Genomic DNA, 19,256 nt, shown 5'->3' with positions numbered 1-19,256 from the left:
AAAATGCATATTTTGTGTGTGTATATGTATTTTATGTATAATTTTTAAACATACAGATAAATATACTCTCATTACTAATAGTTTTCCCCATTATTTCCCAGTAATGTAATAGTGTATTGTTTTAATCTAGACCACATATGCATTGAATTAGCTATATAGTGTAAATTTTAATCCTAGTGTTCTGAATTTCACACTGAGAATTCTGTTTGAGTTGTATAGCAAAATATGTACTAATTCAGTTATCAAAACTCAGCTCTAAATTACACATGTAACCAGAACATCTAACATGTTCTGGTTACATGTGTAACTTAAAATCTGAGATGTTGAGCCATGTTCAAAATTATGTTATTTATTTTTATTTATTTTTTATAGCCATAAAATAAACATGGAATATGAAAAGCCTCCACCCTATTCTCCATCAGCAGCAACAGGTATAGTTCATGAAATGATATTTAAGAATTTCTGAACAGTTTAAATTTAGTTTTTTTTTTAAGTTTAGATTGTATTATATTTTATGTGGAATAACTTGATTTTTATATTTTTTTTTATATTAGAAAATGTGCTTGACCAAATACCATATGCCACACAGCAACCACATGGCCCACAGACACTGAATCCTAACCAACAGCCACCATTTTCTTGTATTCCTCCAAATTCAACAGGAATACCTACAGGATATCATTCAGTTCCTCAGTCAGCTATGCCCAATTATGGTAGCACAGTATATGTTCAGCCTTCAATCCCTGTTCAGCCTGCTGCACAAGTAATAGTTGTTGGAGGATGTCCAGCTTGCAGGGTAAGTAATTATTAAATTAACTTTGGAAAGGGCACACTTTTAGCATAAGTTCATAAGCTGCTGTATTGTTAACATTTTCTGTAGTCAGGGCAGCTGATCATAAATTTGTTTTGTTCACTACTTTACATAATTTTATTTCATAACTTTTCATGTGATGTTATACTGCTTTTTTTCTATTGAAATAAAAGTGCTATAACCTTCCATTAGAAAATATTGGTTCTAATATCTAATTCTCATTTGTTTTCAATATATATTTCAATGTCATCAGTTCTTACTTTAGCATTGTGAATTTGCTCACTCAATATAACAAGCTAATCAAAAGCTTGTCCATATCATTAACCATATTCTAAAAGAAATTTGCTACATCAGACCTCCCACTATAAGACTGTTCCTTTAGAAAGTATGAGTTTGTTATTGTGAGTTGACTATATCTGTTTGCTGCAGAGGTATTTTTAATGCAGTAAAAATACCTTTGCATTGTTTACTTAAAATGTTTTATCTCTCAGAGACAATTTTAGTTTTTGTATAATTTGATATAAGCTTCTTGTTTTCTTCTCATCAAAGATTAGCCATTTGCCTGTTCCAACTTCACTGGTCTTCCTCTTTTCTTTCCCTTTTGTCTATATTTATCCACTTATTTTGGTAACTTATTAAAAAGCTACCAATATCATTCCATCCTGTATAAATGCTCTTCCATTTCTCTGAATTCCTTGATCTCTTTATTTAAGTTGTAAATACTTAGTCTATCCATCTTCCAATGTCATCATTTTCTCTATGATCTAACTTTTTGCATCCTTTGTTTTTAAATATCTCATTCCTACCTGTATTCTATTTTGATCTTTTTTAACAGTTCATATTTCTGAACCATCTAATAGTGGAATTGACGATTACTTTAAAAAATTTAAGTTGCTTTCTTGCCTTGCTTTTTTTTTTTTAATTCAGTGTCCTAATTGGTCCAGATGTTTCTGAAATTTATTTTTTCATCTATATCCTTGTTTTAGATATGTTATGCAACCTAAATAATTTAACTGTCACCTTCTATGAGTATGATCTGACCTTCAAATGCCATGATTTTTGTTTTCATTTCTAAAATCTAAATTGTATTGTTAACTTATTTTATTTAATTCATAAACTGATTTTTGAAAGTCATCTTGATTTGCTTGTAATACATGACCATCTGCATATAATATTCCTGTTTATGTTGCACCCACCCACAAAATGTTATTTGCAAACCTATAGTGCATTTAGCACCATGGGTGAGCTAAGGATTTTTTCTATTTTTTTTTTATCAATTTTATATATATTGTTTTGTATTCTTAATTTTTTTTTTTCCACATAGTCTGGAAACCCTACTCTAGAGACCAAACATGGAACTTTTCAACCCACTTCAGGCCTCCAATAAGCAGGGCAGTGGTTTCTTGCACTGGGCAATGAAATTCATATCCCACCTAAAGGCAATCACAAACATCCATGCTCCCTGCAGGATTCGAACCAACAGTCTTGATTGGAGAGAAGGTATGCTACTCGGCCAATCAGTCTGGCATGTATATATATATATATATACATGCCAGACTGATTGGCCGATATATATATATATATATATATATATATATATATATATATATATATATATATAAAGAAATCATATTTTCTACCTAAATACTTTAATGCCATGTATGTCTGTGGAATATTTGGAATAATTACCAGAAATAATTTTAACTGTAATTATGACATAAGATAGCTGAAAGAGGTTTATGTGGGTGTGAGTGAGTGAGACAGAGGGAGAGTGGAAGGTTAATTGAGTTAAACTTTCCTACTGATTTTATATATATCTGGAGTACAAAATACTATAAAAACAATACTAAATGGCATTTAAGTTTGAACTTCAATTTTTGAAATGTATACTCCATCAAAATTTACAGCCTCATTCATCTACTATAGTGAATGAATGTTATGGATTAATCAAAACAAATTTTGTATCATAAGTGATACAAAATTTAGTAGCATAAAATATTAGATGAAATAGAAAAGTAAGAAAAAGTTAGTTATGGTACACACGTATTTCTAATTTAGAATATGATTTATATAAAATAAGACATTATTATGTGACACCTCCAGGGAGTGCACCTACTCTACAACTCTGTCTGCACCATTTAATCCACCAACTACAATGCCATCTACTGCCCACCACCACCACTAGTATTTTCAGACAATCACAAATATCCATGCCCTTGGCAAGATTCAAACCTGCAGCTTTTTTGCTGGAGAGCGGATACACTAACCATTCGGCCAATCAGGCTGGCATATATATGTGTATATATATATATATATATAAAAGCATTTGACAAACAAGTTACCAAATAGGCATAAATAGACAGAAATTAGTTTGAAAGAAAAAAAACTTCTGGTTTTTGCAGACCAGGAGAAGAACTCGAAATTATATAAATAGTCGGGAATAAAATTTAGAGTCTTATTTTTGAATAACATATATTAAGTGGAACAGAGTACTTATTCCTATTTATAAGGTAATTAAAGAATCTTAAAGACTTCTGGAAATGCAAGCATTTTGAATACCTGCTATAGAATATACAGTAAAATATTAAATAGGAAAGAAAATATTCAGATTTTATTTGAGAATCAGAATGGTTTTAAAAAAGCAGATTCTTTTCTAGTTTTTTGTCTGAAATTATTAATAATAATAAAAGAGCACAATGTAGAAACTCAAATTTTGATAAATCTCTCAATCTCTATAAATGATAAATCAGACCTCTAATATGAAATGCTAATTTTTTGCAGATGACAGGATAATACTGGTTCTGAAATCTTCAAAAAAAAAAAAAAAAAAAAATTGTTGTTCTGTACAGAGATTTTGGAATGATAATAGAAAAATTATAAACAGTATTTTTTTAAGTCAAGATCTAATTAGTAATAAAACAGTAATAAATAATCAGATTGTGAAACAAGTTAATTCTTATTTTGGATGCATGATTTCATTTGAAGATGAACAGGACAATACACATGAAAATTACAGTATTATAAGTGCTTTTTTTGCTTGTGCCCACACCTTGTGGTACAAGGACTACATTTGACATTTAAGGCACGTTAGCTGCACATTCTATTTATTGCTGTTTCTATTTTATTAAAGTGGAATCTGGATAATAAAACAAAAGCTAAATAGCAGCTTTTGTTTTATTTTATATGATTTATATAAAATAAGACATTATTATGTGACACCTCCAGGGAGTGCACCTACTCTACAACTCTGTCTGCACCATTTAATCCACCAACTACAATGCCATCTACTGCCCACCACCACCACTAGTATTTTCAGACAATCACAAATAGCCATGCCCTTGGCAAGATTCAAACCCGCAGCTTTTTTGCTGGAGAGCGGATACACTAACCATTCGGCCAATCAGGCTGGCATATATATGTATATATATATATATATATAAAAGCATTTGACAAACAAGTTACCAAATAGGCATAAATAGACAGAAATTAGTTTGAAAGAAAAAAAACTTCTGGTTTTTGCAGACCAGGAGAAGAACTCGAAATTATATAAATAGTCGGGAATAAAATTTAGAGTCTTATTTTTGAATAACATATATTAAGTGGAACAGAGTACTTATTCCTATTTATAAGGTAATTAAAGAATCTTAAAGACTTCTGGAAATGCAAGCATTTTGAATACCTGCTATAGAATATACAGTAAAATATTAAATAGGAAAGAAAATATTCAGATTTTATTTGAGAATCAGAATGGTTTTAAAAAAGCAGATTCTTTTCTAGTTTTTTGTCTGAAATTATTAATAATAATAAAAGAGCACAATGTAGAAACTCAAATTTTGATAAATCTCTCAATCTCTATAAATGATAAATCAGACCTCTAATATGAAATGCTAATTTTTTGCAGATGACAGGATAATACTGGTTCTGAAATCTTCAAAAAAAAAAAAAAATTGTTGTTCTGTACAGAGATTTTGGAATGATAATAGAAAAATTATAAACAGTATTTTTTTAAGTCAAGATCTAATTAGTAATAAAACAGTAATAAATAATCAGATTGTGAAACAAGTTAATTCTTATTTTGGATGCATGATTTCATTTGAAGATGAACAGGACAATACACATGAAAATTACAGTATTATAAGTGCTTTTTTTGCTTGTGCCCACACCTTGTGGTACAAGGACTACATTTGACATTTAAGGCACGTTAGCTGCACATTCTATTTATTGCTGTTTCTATTTTATTAAAGTGGAATCTGGATAATAAAACAAAAGCTAAATAGCAGCCAGAATGAAATTTATTGGGGCTGGGGTGAAATCACTGTATTTTCATCATCAAAGAAATTTAAATAATGAAAAAATTAAACAACCCAGAAATAGAAAAAACAAAGAACATAAAGGGATATAAACAAAAAGATTACATCAATGAATACTTCAGTAAAATACAGTCGAAAAAGACCAGAGCATCATTTAAAGACTAAACCGATGCTTCTGAGGCAGGAACAGACCATATAGCATCCATTTTTGAAATGAGTCAAGATCTGGAATGTAATTGCCAAAACACCCTGTAGTCACATTTCAGTCACAGCTGACAAGGGGGTTTGGGCTACTATGACTGCATTACATGATTAAATTTGCATTATTAATCTCCTGTCAACAATTCCTCAATTGTCAGCACTCCAATACTGTTTTATCTAACATTTTGTGCTAAGGAACTTCTGACTGAATCAATCCGCCTAGACCCAAGTCTTCTTCGTGCAATCTTGGCATCGAATACCTGTTTTGCTAATCTTTTCTCTTCCATTCAACATACCACCTTTGATTATTCCTGCTCACACATTCTTGAATGCACATAATGTCATGTTCCTTAATATATCTTCTATAAAATATCTTCATTTTTAATGATTCTACCATTGATTCCATGTGTTCACTCACCTAATTTTTCTCAGAACTTCTCATAACTGTGGTCTCTAGATCAAGTGCTTTATTTCTAACATGACTCTCACATCCCTAACTTAAAACTGGTTTGAACACTGTCTTGTATACTGCTAGTTTATATTTTGACTAATTACTCTCTTATTCCATATAAATTTACCCCACTATACCAGCTTTGCTTATTCTGTGTATTTTCACCATCTTTACTAAAAACTGTGCTTAAATAGTTCAAATATTTTACTTGTTTTATAGGTTTGACATTGATAATGAAGCTGAAATTTTTAATGTTCCTGACAATTTTCATAGTTTATCATCAAATTCCCACCATATACCCCCAAGGGGTGTACAGGATATGATAGTACTACATGAAAAATTTACATCATTACCAACTTCCTATCTACAATTTTCCTCCAAATCAGTCTGTTACTTGTCAAGACTCCAACATTTTCAGATCTTATATTTCTGTCGTTTAAGGTAGTTTGTACCGTATCAATCCACCTATATCTTGGTCTTCCTCTGGGTCATTTTCCTGCCAACCTGGCAGAGAACATTTGTTTAACTAATCTTTCCTCGCCTATTCTGTTTAAGTGACCATACTGCCTGAGATTAGCTCTGCTAACGCATTCCTGGATGCTGACAATGTCAAGTTCTTTCCTAATCCTCATTTTTAATATGATATTGCCATTGATGCCATCTGTTCATGCCTATAATCTTTCTCAGGACTCTCATATATGCCGTCTCTAGTCTTTGGTCAAGTGTTTTACTTCTGACCCAGCTCTTAGATCCATAAGTTAAAACTGGTTTAAACACTGTCTTGTATACAGCTAATTTAGTGTTCCGACTAATTTCTCTCTTATTCCATATGAATTTATTCAATTGACTTCCTACCATACCAGCTTTGTTGAATCTGTTGTCTATTTCTATATTTAATTTACCATCTTCACTAAAAATCATGCCTAAGTAGCTGAAATGTTTTACTTGTTCCATAGGTACTCCATTCACAACACAGTTGACATTTTCAGTGATTCTGCTTATTTTCATTATCTTTGTCTTTTTATTGCTGACCTTCATACCATATCCATTACAACAGTTATTCAATTTAGTCAGAGAACCTTGCAGACTTGTAGTGGATTTATTTAGAAGTATAAAAGAGCTGACATTAACATCTCCAATTTTGATATCATGTTTAATACCACTTTCCTTTATAATGTGATCCATATAGATAATGAATAACAGGGGGGATAATGTACATCCTTGTCTCACACCAGATTTAACATTAAACCATCTTCCTGTACTTTCTTCAATTCTAACTGCTGATTTACAACTCAAATAAAGACTAAGTATTGCTTGATATAATGCCCCATTGACACCATATAACTGTAGCGTATTGAATAGCTTCTCTCTTGGCATCTTGTCATATGCCTTTTCCAAATCGACAAAACTTAAATACAGATCTTGGTTATATTCCCATGATTTCTCCACTATTTGTTGTAAAGTGAAGATCTGATCCTGACAGCCTCTATTTGACCTGAATCCAGCTTGTTCTTCACTAAGCTTTTCTTCCACAATTCTTCTCAACCGTTTCTCAAGTATACTTGCATATATCTTACCAGGAACACTCAGTAGGGATATACCTCTGTAATTCTCACATTCAGTTTTATTTCCCTTTTTATATATGGGTACTATGAGAGCTCTACTCCAATCATCGGGAATTCGTCCCTCTGTCCAGGCATTCTGAACTATGCAGTGCAGCCACTGTAAGAATTTTATACCACCATACTTCAGCATTTCTGGTCGAATATCATCTACTCCTGCTGCCTTTCCACATTTCAAGCCTTTGATGGCTTTTTCTACTTCAAGTATGGATATGTTTTCCTGACTGTATGCCTGTTGAGTGTTTATTACCACTATGCTATCACTGCTTGTTTCATTTAGCAATTTTTCGAAGTAATTACTCCATATTTCAAGGATATCTCTTTCTCCTGTTTTCATGTCACCTTTATCATCTCTAATTCCTTTTACAGCACTCTTTCCTCCTTTTCTGAGCTTCCAACAACCTCCAGAATATTTTGCCACCTTCTTGATATTTATTTTCTATGTTCTTGCCAAAGTCCTCCCATGACTTATGTTTAGCTAGTTTTACACAGTGTTTAGCATTCTTGTATTTGTCTCTATATTCTCTAATAGCATAAGCTGACTTATTTCCCAGGAACTTTTGATATGCTTTCTTCTTTTCCTTCACTGCCTCTTTTACTTCCTCTGTCCACCATGGAGTTCTGATTTTTCTATCCTTGCAGACAACCTCACAACATACCTCTCTGCCTGAATTAATGAATATTTTCTTCAGGATGTGTCACTGAATCTCTAAGGTTTGGTTCCTGTCCTCAAACTCTTTCATTTTTTCTTCAATAATCTTTGTGTATTTTAGTCTACAGTTCACATCTGAGAGCTGCTCAACTTTTATTCGCTTTAAAACTTTGTTACATGTTATTCTTTTCAATATGAAATTCAATTTTATCCTGCTCAAGACTAAATAGTGATCACTTCCAATTTCAAATCCTTTGTACACTCTGGTGTCCTGCACCAGGGAGAAAACATCACTATCAACAATAACATAGTCAATGAGACTTTTCTTATTCCTTGCCTCTTCTCTCCATGTGAATTTGTGCACATTTTTATGTTGGAACATGGTGTTAGTAATAACCAATCTATGTCCTGAGCAGAAATCCATTAGATATTTGCCATTATTATTGGCTTTGCTCTTTTCTCCAAATTTTCCCAAAATATTTTTGTATGTCTCGCAATCATTTCCTACTCTGCTATGTAGATCCCCAACAAGGACCAACTTTTTCTTTTTTATTGTGTCAGTTGCTTTTTCTAAAGCCTCAAAAAATTTCTCCACTTCTACCTTAGTAGAACCTTCTGTGGGACCATCGGCACAAATAAGTCTCATTATCCAGTCCCCATTCTCATATTTGCCCACATTACTCTACTTGATTCAGATTTGTTCCAGTAGCTGACTTTTCACTGTTCGCCCTGGTTCCCTGGCGAAAACAACGGGGGACTTGTTTAACCGGGCGACGCCCCAGCTGGCATGAAATTTTGTCATATTGTACCATCATTTTGTATTTTGGTCTAACCAATAAGAATACAATTTGATTGGCTAAATCCCAAATTGCCAGCCCATTCTCGTTCGTTCATTATCCAGGTAGATACCCAATAGGGTGCACCACAAGAAATTGAGGATTGGACATTAGGTCAGAAGCCCTGGTTGGTTCTCCGCATTCCTTTAAAGGTTATGTGGAGGTCTCCTCTCAGTTATACAGCTTTGACCATTAAGCACTTTTAATCTTTTTATTGCTGATTTTCATACCAGATTTGTTGCAGCTGTTATGCAATTTAGTTAAAGAAACCTGTAGATGTGCACTATCTGCATAAAGTAAAGAGCTAAGTTTGACATTTCCAATTGTAATATTAGGCCTAATCCTACTTTCTTTCACAATGTAAACCACATAGTTGATGAATAAGAGTGGAGATAATGTACATCCTTGTCATACCTGCAGACTTGCAATTTAGACTATGTATTGCTCTATATAATGCTGTTTTCTCCATATAATTAGTGTTCTGAGATGATTTTTTCAGACCATTTTGTATGCCTTTTCCAGATCTACAAAACTTGTAGATCTGGTTCTTCTCATAATTCCATGATTTCAATTATTTATCATAAAGTGAAAATCTGATCTTGACAACCTCTGTTTGACTTGAACCTAGCTTGTTCTTCCCCAAGTTTCTCTTCCACAATTTTTCTCATCTTTTCAAGTCTGCTTGCATAAATGTTACCTGGAACACTTAGTGCAGAGCTTCCTCTGTAATTCTCACGTTGACATTTATTCCTTTTTTTTCAGATGAGCACTATGAGAGCTCTACTCCAATCATCTGGAATTGGATTTTCTGTCCAACCCCCTCTGAATTATGCCGTAAAGTCACTGCAATATAAAAGTATTTAATCTCCATATTAAAGAATTTCTGGCTGAATATTATCTACTCCAGCTGCCTTTCTACATTTCAAGTTTGTTTGTTTTTTACCTGAAGTATTGATATGTACTCCTGTTTGCATTCTTCTTAAAATTTTTCTACTACTGTTCTGTCACTGCTTGTTTTGTTTGTCCTTCAAAGTAATCACTTACTCCAGACATCTAGAACATTAATGCAGTTTTCATGTTACTTTTATCATCTTTGATTCTTTTCATAGTACTCTTTTCTCCATTTCTAAGCTTTTTCAATAGCCTCTGGAAAATTTTGCCATCTTCCTGATATTTATTTTCTGTATTCTTAATGAAGTCTTCTCATGACTTTTGTTTAGCTATTTTTAGAGCATCTGCCGATTTATTTGCTAGGAACTTTCAGTATGTTTTCTGTTTGTCCAGGACTGTCTTTAACATCTTGAGTCCATCATAGTGTTCTTATTTTTCTGTTCCTGCAGATACCACTTACCTTCCTAACTGAATCACTTCAGTTTCCACTGAGACTGCAAAGTTTTGTTTTGTTTTTAAACTGTTTAAATTTTTACTTCAGTAATGTTTATATAGTCAAGTCTATATTTTACTTGTAAAAGTTCAACTTTAATTATTTTAAAAACTTTCTTAGATACTATTCTTTTCAATGTGATATTCATTTTCATTCTACTTAGAACTAAGTGATAATCACTTCCTATTTTAAATCCTCTCTATACACTTTTATCCTGGATCAGCATGAAGACATCATTATCAACAATGACATACTCAATGTGGCTTTTCTTATTTCTTGTCTTCTCTCCACTTGAACTTGGGCACAGCTTTATGTTAGAACATGGTATTAGTAATGACTAGCCCATACCCTGAGTGGAAATCCAGCAGATGCTTACTATTATTAGCTTTGCCCTAGTCTCCAGATTTTCCCAGTGCATTTCTATATGCCTGGTAGGATTGATTTCCTATTCTATTTAGATCTCCAACAAAGACCATTTTTACCATTTTTTTTTATATTAGTTCTAATAACTCCAAAAATTCCCCTACTTCTTCCTTAAGAGAACCTTCTGGTTGACCATATGCACAAATAATGTTCGTCTATTTTCCCATTTTGAAGTTTGTCCACATAAGTACTTGAAACTGCCTTCCAATCAAGAAGTTTATCTTCATATTTGGTGTTAAATACTGTTACTGCTCTGTCCTTTCCTTGATCTTTGTTGTCTGAATATAAAATCATATATTTATTATTTATAAGATCTTGTCTGTTTTTGTTTTCTTTGTCTCAGTAATGCAAATTATGTCCATATGGTACTTTTCTAGTTCTTCTGTAAGTTCAGTGCTTGATGAATTTCCTACTTTTGTTGTGATGATGACTCCTCTCCTCCCTCTTTCAATTCAAATCATTGATGCATATGTTTGACTACCAGTTTGATTCAGTCCTGATGAAAGAGTAATGGGTGATTATCATAATCTTTAATTATGAAAGATTCACCTTCACAAATCATGATTGCTTTTAAGTTTCAGGATCATACAATCATTATGCTAGAATTTTGTTCTTTGTTGTCTCAGCCTAGTCAGTAAAACCTACCTGCTTCCCATTTTCTTGGTAAGCAGGTAGGTTTTAATGATCAGTTTGATAGGCATGTTACATATCAATTTGATAGGTATGATACATGTCATTTATGAAGTGAACTTTTGTTGTGTGCTGTTTAGTGATGAAAAGCAGTTTTGAATTAGAGGAAATACTGTAGCAATTCAGTGTTTTTCACATCTGCTGCCATCCTAAATTCAGCATTCATCACAAATCAGTATGTTTTGGGGACATGGGAGGCAATGGTGGGGGGGGGGAAGAAATGCACGATTTTCAGAGAAGTAGGACAGCTTCAGTTACTTACCAGTGTTAATGCTTTGTTTACATTGATATTTTGCAGAGGAAGATGTTGCACCAGTTGTGATATTTTTATGGTTAAAGAGAATGAAGGAACCTTGAAATTGTAATCTATGAGGAAAACAGTGAGGAACGACTATTCCAGTGTAGTATTATCAAAGAGAGATGAAATGATATAGTATGTTTAAAGCTGAACTATGCTGAACTGATGTTTTCGCTTATGAGAAAGTGGAGGAATAATAGTAGCCTGTGTAGTGGAATATTGCCTTTTCTGGACCTTTTTTTGGATAACATCAAGCATTCTTAGAAAGGTTAACAGTATTTGCTATCAACTGCAATAAACAACTGTATATTTCTTTCCTGATATATAGTAATGATGGGCATAAAATGCTAATGTATTTTATGGATTATAGTGATTGAGTAAATATACTTAGTATGAATAACTTTTGAAGATGCAAAGATTTAAGGATTTAAAGTAACGTTAAGCAAGATTAATAGTATTAGTCCTGACCAATAAGAATAATCTAGACGGAAAATTGTTCATAAGTAGTTAGTGATAATGTAAACTTAATTTTATGGTAGTATCATTTCTTGTACACTCCTTTAGAGTACATACGAGAGTAGTCTGAAAAGTTCTCGGCCTCGACCATAGACGGCAACACTATCAGCAAGATTTTTTTTTTCTAAGTTGGTACATCTGTCATAAGCATCCATGTGAATTGCAAGTCATTCTATCAAGCAGTTTGTTTTATACAGCTGTCTGAAACAAAAGTATTGTCTGTATCCCTTGAAATGAATAAAATTGAGTATCGTGCAGTTATAAAATTCTTTGTAAAAGAAGGTTTAACGCCAAAAGAAATTCATTCGAAGTTCATAAAAGTTTATGGGTACCTTTCTCCTTCGTTTTTGACAATTAAGAAATGGGCTGCTGAGTTTAAACATGGCCATACAAGCTTTGATGATCCACGTCAAGTGCACGATATGGTATTGGATGACTGGTGAGTCAAAGTGCGTGAAATTGCTGAGACTATAGGCCTTTTCATAAGAACGTGTAGGATATATTTTGCATGAAGAATTGCAAATGAAAAAGCTTTGCGCAAGATGGGTGCTGTGCTTGCTCACAGCAGATCAAAAATCTCTGAACAGTGCTTGGAGTGTTTTAACAACAAGAATAAAACTGATTTTGTGCATCAATTTATTGCTATGGATGAGACTTGGATTCACCATTACACACCAGAATCCAAACAGCAGTCAAAACAGTGGACAGAAGCCAGTTGTTCAGCACATAAGAAGACAAAGTCAGTTCCATCAGCAGGAAAGGGCATGGCATTTTGGGATGCTAAAGGCATTTTGTTTATTAATTATCTTGAAAAGGGCAAAATGATAACCAGGTAATATTATTCCGATTTTTTAACCAGACTAGACGAAAAAATTCGCGAGAAAAGATCCAGTTTGCAGAAGAAAAAAATCATTTTTCATTAGGACAATGCACCTGTCCACAGAGATGTTTTGGCAATGGGAAAATTAAGGGATCTGCACTATGAATTGTTGGAACATCCACCCCATTCCCCAGATTTGGCTCCCTCTGACTTCTATCTCTTCCCAAAACTAAAACTCTTCCTCGCTGCTCAGCATTTTTCTTTGAATCAAGTGGTGATTGCAGCTGTAGAGGGGTATTTTTCAGATCTTACTGAGAACCACTACAGGGATGGGATAATGGCACTGGAGCATCACTGGAATAAATGTATTAGTCTTAAAGGAGATTATGTTGAAAAATAAAAATAATTTTGAAATTATAAATTTGTTTTTTCATTATTAGACTAAGAACTTTGCAGACCACCCTCGTACTTCAGGATAATGAAGCAATCAACCATTTCTGATGGTATTTTATTCAACAGTGATATGGAAATAATGAATATATGCTATTCATTAACTGGACTAAAACTGCTACTTCTGATAAGCAGGGGAATATGCAATATTTAATTGAAACCTATTTATCTGACCTTCTGATTATTCACTTTGCCCTAAGTCTTGAAGTCTGTTTAATATGTGATTTACTTTGCTTCTTTCATAATTGGATTATCGTATTGTTCAATATGATTTGAACAAAAGCTAAGCAACAACAGAAATTTTGAAATCTGATTATGTTCTACGTTGGATAGACAGCACTGTCATAGCTACATCTTGTGATTTTTTTCACAATACCTCTCAGAGTAATGTCGGTGGCAGGAGGAAGCATGAGTGTTGTTGTCAGATTTTATATAGTGGTATAAAGGAAGACAAGGAATCTTTTTGTATGTTATCATCAAGGCTTGAAAGTAGAGATTTTTCACAAAATAACTGGTTATTTTGTGAAAAATTTTGTGCTGGCTCACCAATCAGCCAAATATCTCATTTGTCAGATATTGGTCTAAGTATACTTTACCAAGCTCAGCTAATATATTGTAGTCACATGTTTATTCCGGGATCTGGTCAATTTATAAGCTTTTGTTAATGTCATGGCTAATTTTAACCATGTTTAATTACCAGTGTTAAAGCAAACATGTTAATCACTTATGCCTTAGTGTTTATTAATCTGGGGAAAAAATATTTCATACCATTATTATTACTACCATGACACCTCCAGGGAGTCCAAAGACTCATCAAAGGAGGGCACCTACTCAATAACTCTGTCTCCACCACTCAATCCACCAACTACAACGAAGCACAACTACCATCATCATCTACACCAATGCCATCTACCACCCACCACCACTAGTATTTTCACAGACAATCACAAACATCCATGCCCACAGCCTTTTGATTGGAGAGCAGATACGCTAACCACTCAGCCAACCAGGTTGTCTATTTTATAAGTTATATGTTTTATGACTAATACAAAACCATTTATTATTTTTTTATTAGTAAAAATATATATTTTTTTGCTATGTTTTTTGTTCCTAACACTTATGTCTTGAATTGCTTTTATATAAAAAACTCTGACAATAGTTGAATCATTTAGGTTACAATCAATATAATCAAACATTTTGGAAAAATAAATATTTTTTCTCAACTTTCCAAGTTTTAATATTTACTATTAATGGTCAATTGAAGGAATATGCATCAAATGATGCATATTCGTTCACTGGGTAAGAGATAAGCTACTTACTGCTGTCCACTGCATAACTAATTACAAGATATAATGATGTGTGCATATCCTAATTCTCTCATTGAGCATATTCCATTATGACAAAACAGGTATTTGTAATGACTAAACATACACACATAACCACCAGTAATAATACTTTTTAATAAGTAAATATTTCGTCCCAAGTATCATAGGACATCCTCAGTACTGTTAATTCAAACAATACTAAGAATCACATACAGTTAGGGTGCATGCTTACAATGGAATCCCACTATGTGTGCAGTAGCATGTTATAGATGGGGGAAAAAAGAAGGGGTTACATTAAAATGAGATAACATATATAAAATTATTTTACACAATTTAGGATGACAATTTCCCAGACTTTAGGGATGATAAGAACGTCATTACTCATTTTTTTACTCATCTTAATGTAACTTTTTTTTTTTCTGATATATTTTAATTTAATTCAATAATACACTACTGCACCCTAACTTGTGATTTTTAGTATTGTTTGAATTAACTGTACTGAAGATGTCCTATGATACTTAGGACGAAATATTTACTTATTAAAAAATCTTATTACTGTATGTATGTTTAGTCATGAATGCTCCACAGGTTTCATTATACAACAAAGGTATTTGTAATGGCCAGCATTCTATAATAAATATGTGATAGTAAGGTGAACATACAGAAAACTATTTTTGACATAAAACAGAATTAGCATTATGTATATAAAACTAAGGATTAAACCAAAACTTCTCTTCTGATTTTTTTTTTTTATTCAACTAAAAATTCTCACTTGTCATGGACGAGCAGACAAGTGCAATTTTCATGCCGTGGTTGTCATCATTATTGCAGCTTGTTACACCTAATGCATGTATTATAAGAACTTTCCTTTCATATTTACAATGTGATCAGCACTCATAATAAACTATGGACACCACTATCATGTTAGAGTAATAATTTGCCTGATGACTTTCATATCAGGTCATCATCCAGAGTGCACATGTATATACAGAGACAAGCTACATTACAGTACACAGTATGCTACAGCAACACTTACTTGGTCAACCATTAACACTGCTTTCCTCACCTCTGGTGAGGGGAAAAAAAGAACCCTACATCGAGGCTAGAGTCCTGTTATCTTTTTGGCTAGAGATGACTAACAGATAATTAAAACAAAATCAGTATTAGTGGTGGCCATATATGAAATAAGTGCTAAAATTATTGCCTAGAGTTCTGAAGTGAGGGTCTTCTACAAAAGTTTGAAACAGCAGTGCAATCCATATTGTAGGCATTTTTAAGACTCCATTATAATTTAGATTAGGAAGGTTGATTAAAATTTCACACACTTCTTTAAATTTATGTTCATACCAAGTTTTTATGATGTAAGGAACAAGTTTTTCATCAGTTCAGTGTAGTATTAAGAGCATAATTAGAGATGCCCAATTCACCAAAATTGTAACAGTGAAAACAAGCCTACTAGTAGTGCAGTCTAGAAAAGATGGCTAAATAAACAGGATAAGTGGCTGAAAGGAGGATAGAAAGAGACATGAGTTTATTTTTATCTTATAACTTTGTGTGTGTGTGTGTATTAAAAATAAATCCAGATTTTATTCCCTAATAGGAAGTAAAATCTGGAGGCCAATGTAGCCCTATCTAACTTTTGGAGACTGGTAGCCAATCAGAGATAACTGGCCCAAGATTGACTAATTATAATTGGCATCTGGTGAAGAGAGACAGACAAGTGCTACTATCTTGTGGCCCTAACATATTATTTGACTGAAATAGTGTGGATTTTATGGTCAATTTTCTTGAGTTCACAAGATAAAAAGAACCTGAGTTTCCTGGAGGGAAAAAACCACTTCCTTGTGCTCAATGCCAGCTAACTCAGGATCCATTTGAAGAAAGGGTTAGAAAAAGTTCTTCTAGGTGATGACTAGATTCAAACTGAGAATAGTGTTCTTCTGCAGCCTAGCACTATGAATGCAAATGCCACTTCCATTGGGCTACACTATATATGTGTAATGCATGCACAAATTTCTAGAAAGGAAAAAACTCCAAATCTATGTTGCATTTTTCTATAACAAATTGATTTGATTTTAAAAAATTGTCTTTGGATGTGGAATAAAATAAAAATTAGATTTATAGTTTTGATATTATAAACCATCTGGCATATTTATTTAGGAATTCTAAAGTGAAATATGACCAGAAATTATTTGGGTAGGAAATATTTTATTTTAAATCTTGCTTTACTGAATTTTTTTAAAAATTCGATTTTTAAATAGCTAGTTCGGTTATTTATCCATAATGAAATTTATTTTTTGATAGATTGGTGTTTTGGAAGATGACTTCACATGTTTAGGGGTGTGCCTTGCTGTCTGTTTTTTCCCTATTGGTCTTCTGTGTTGCCTAGCATTACGGCAAAGAAGGTGTCCTAATTGTGGAGCTGTTTTTGGGTAAATAGTGATAAGCATATGTTTTCTTTCTTCCAGACACTTCAGTTGATCTTTATATCAAGCTTGCAATAACAACAATGATTTTATTTAGCCAGTCTTAAAAAAAGATTTGGTTGAAATGAGTTTTTAACCAGATAAGTAATAAAAAACAAACACAAATTATGCAGTATTTAGTATAATTTCTTTTCCTTCTTCAACTTGGTAAACTCATTACAGTCAAAAAAATTACCAAACTTTTGGTAATAGAATCTTGTCACAGGCATGTTTTGTATAAATAAGCTTCTCTAGGAGAAGTTAAACAGTATTATTTCCTAATAAGGAAAGTTTTATATGTCATTTATTCAAGTATACAGTATTTGAGATTGTTGTAAAACTTAAAAGAACAAATGATTATTTCAAAGGAACAATAGTACATCTTAAGTTTTATTATTTAAAGTTTGGTGGTAGTACTAATAATCAGCAAATCATGTTTTTTTTTTTCATATAATGGATAATAATGTTAATTTCAAAGACCTTTTGTGTATATCATTTTGCAAATATAGTTTTATATCATTTAGTGAATGGTAGCAATGAAGGATAACATTACTTTGCATTGTTATACTTACGGGTTTCTTGATATTAACCCAAAAACTTGACAAAATTAAGAAATTTTTAAATGCATTTTGACATCATTCAGATAGTCAAAATATAAACTATTGTGATAACAATGTTTAATATATGCAGTATAAATGTAAATAGACATTGTATAAATTTCTGTAAAATGTTTAAATCATACTTGCCTAGTTATAATTAACTACGACCAGTTTTATTCTAGTTATCCCCTAACAGAAATTTATTATTGTATTAAGCAAAATCTTTCCACCTCACTATTAAATGAAACTTGAGATATGTAAAGATCTGTTTAAGAGCTGTTATAGAGAAAATCTTGTTAACTTGATTCTTTTTCTATGAAAGTTGTGATGTAAGAATTGTTGAAATTGTTATCTTCATTTTTTATGGATGTAAAAGTTTTTGTAATACCTTTTTGGTAAATGCAATTTTGGTATTCAAGCAACAAAAGGAGTAACTGCTGAATCAGTTTCCTCCTGGTTTGTGTAATTTTTAGTATTAGAGACCATGTAGTTTTATAACTTATATTAGTATTTTGTTGTCTGTTCTTGTTTCCCCCCCCCTCCTTTAATTATTAAATATTTGATTTGTTCATTTCTGAATTATGACAACTTTTTAACCTGTTCATAATTTGAAACTTTTTGAATGAATGTGATAATTATGACTGATAGACTATTGCAACTGTTGGGAGTACTTTATCAAGTTTTTGCCACTGTATATTATCTGCAATAAAATTACACAAAGAAAATTGATAGATCCTTCTCTTCTGCAGAAATCATGTGTATAATATAATAATAATGGTACCAAAATTAAATAGTCTCTTAAAGGTACATGTAAATGCTTCTCATCAGTCAAATGACATTGCAGCATTTCCTCCTCAGATAATAAAAAGCCTGTATGCAAATTATATAAATGAATTGAGAAACGTTTAAAGACTTGCAGCTAAAAGTGAGTTACTCATTTTCATAAAGAGATTGAAAAATTTTTCATTCTGCAAAAACATCATCATCATCAAATTCCTGTTATGTACCCTCAAGGGGTGTACAGGATATGATAGTACTACATGAAAAAATTACATCATTATTAATTTCCTATCTACAATTTTCCTCCAAATCAATCTGTTACTTGTCAAGACTCCAACATTATCAGATCTTATATTTCTATCGTCTAAAGCACTTTGTACAGTATCAATCCACCTATATCTTGGTCTTCCTCTAGGTCGTTTTGCTGCCAACCTGGCAGAAAACACTTGTTTTGCTAATCTTTCCTCGCCCATTCTGTTTAAGTGACCATACCACCTGAGATTAGCTCTGCTAACACATTCCTGGATGCTGACAATTTTGAGTTCTTTCCTAATATCCTCGTTTTTAATATGATATTGCCATTGATGCCATCTGTTCACGCCTATAATCTTTCTCAGGACTCT

The 19,256-nt window shown here is 32.5% G+C and overlaps 1 protein-coding gene across 2 annotated transcripts in view; it reads left to right on the top strand.

The window, feature by feature from the left end:
* Positions 1 to 18,578, top strand: part of LOC150097262 (membrane protein BRI3) — a 53,553-nt gene extending 34,975 nt beyond the window's left edge. For both annotated transcript variants that reach the window (XM_090407229.1, XM_090407230.1), the window contains exons 2-4: positions 373 to 431; positions 555 to 796; positions 17,094 to 18,578. In XM_090407229.1, coding sequence (XP_090263355.1) covers positions 373 to 431; positions 555 to 796; positions 17,094 to 17,225 — 433 coding nt within the window. In that variant the 3' untranslated portion in view covers positions 17,226 to 18,578. The remainder of the gene's footprint in view (positions 1 to 372; positions 432 to 554; positions 797 to 17,093) is intronic.
* The last annotated feature ends 678 nt before the right edge of the window (positions 18,579 to 19,256 follow it).

Source organism: Typopeltis vanoorti, chromosome 17 (genome assembly GCF_054136105.1).
Source record: "Typopeltis vanoorti isolate ZY-2024b chromosome 17, IOZ_Tvanoo_1.0, whole genome shotgun sequence".
Lineage (NCBI taxonomy): Eukaryota > Metazoa > Arthropoda > Arachnida > Uropygi > Thelyphonidae > Typopeltis > Typopeltis vanoorti.
This window is presented reverse-complemented; position numbering and strand designations above follow the sequence as displayed.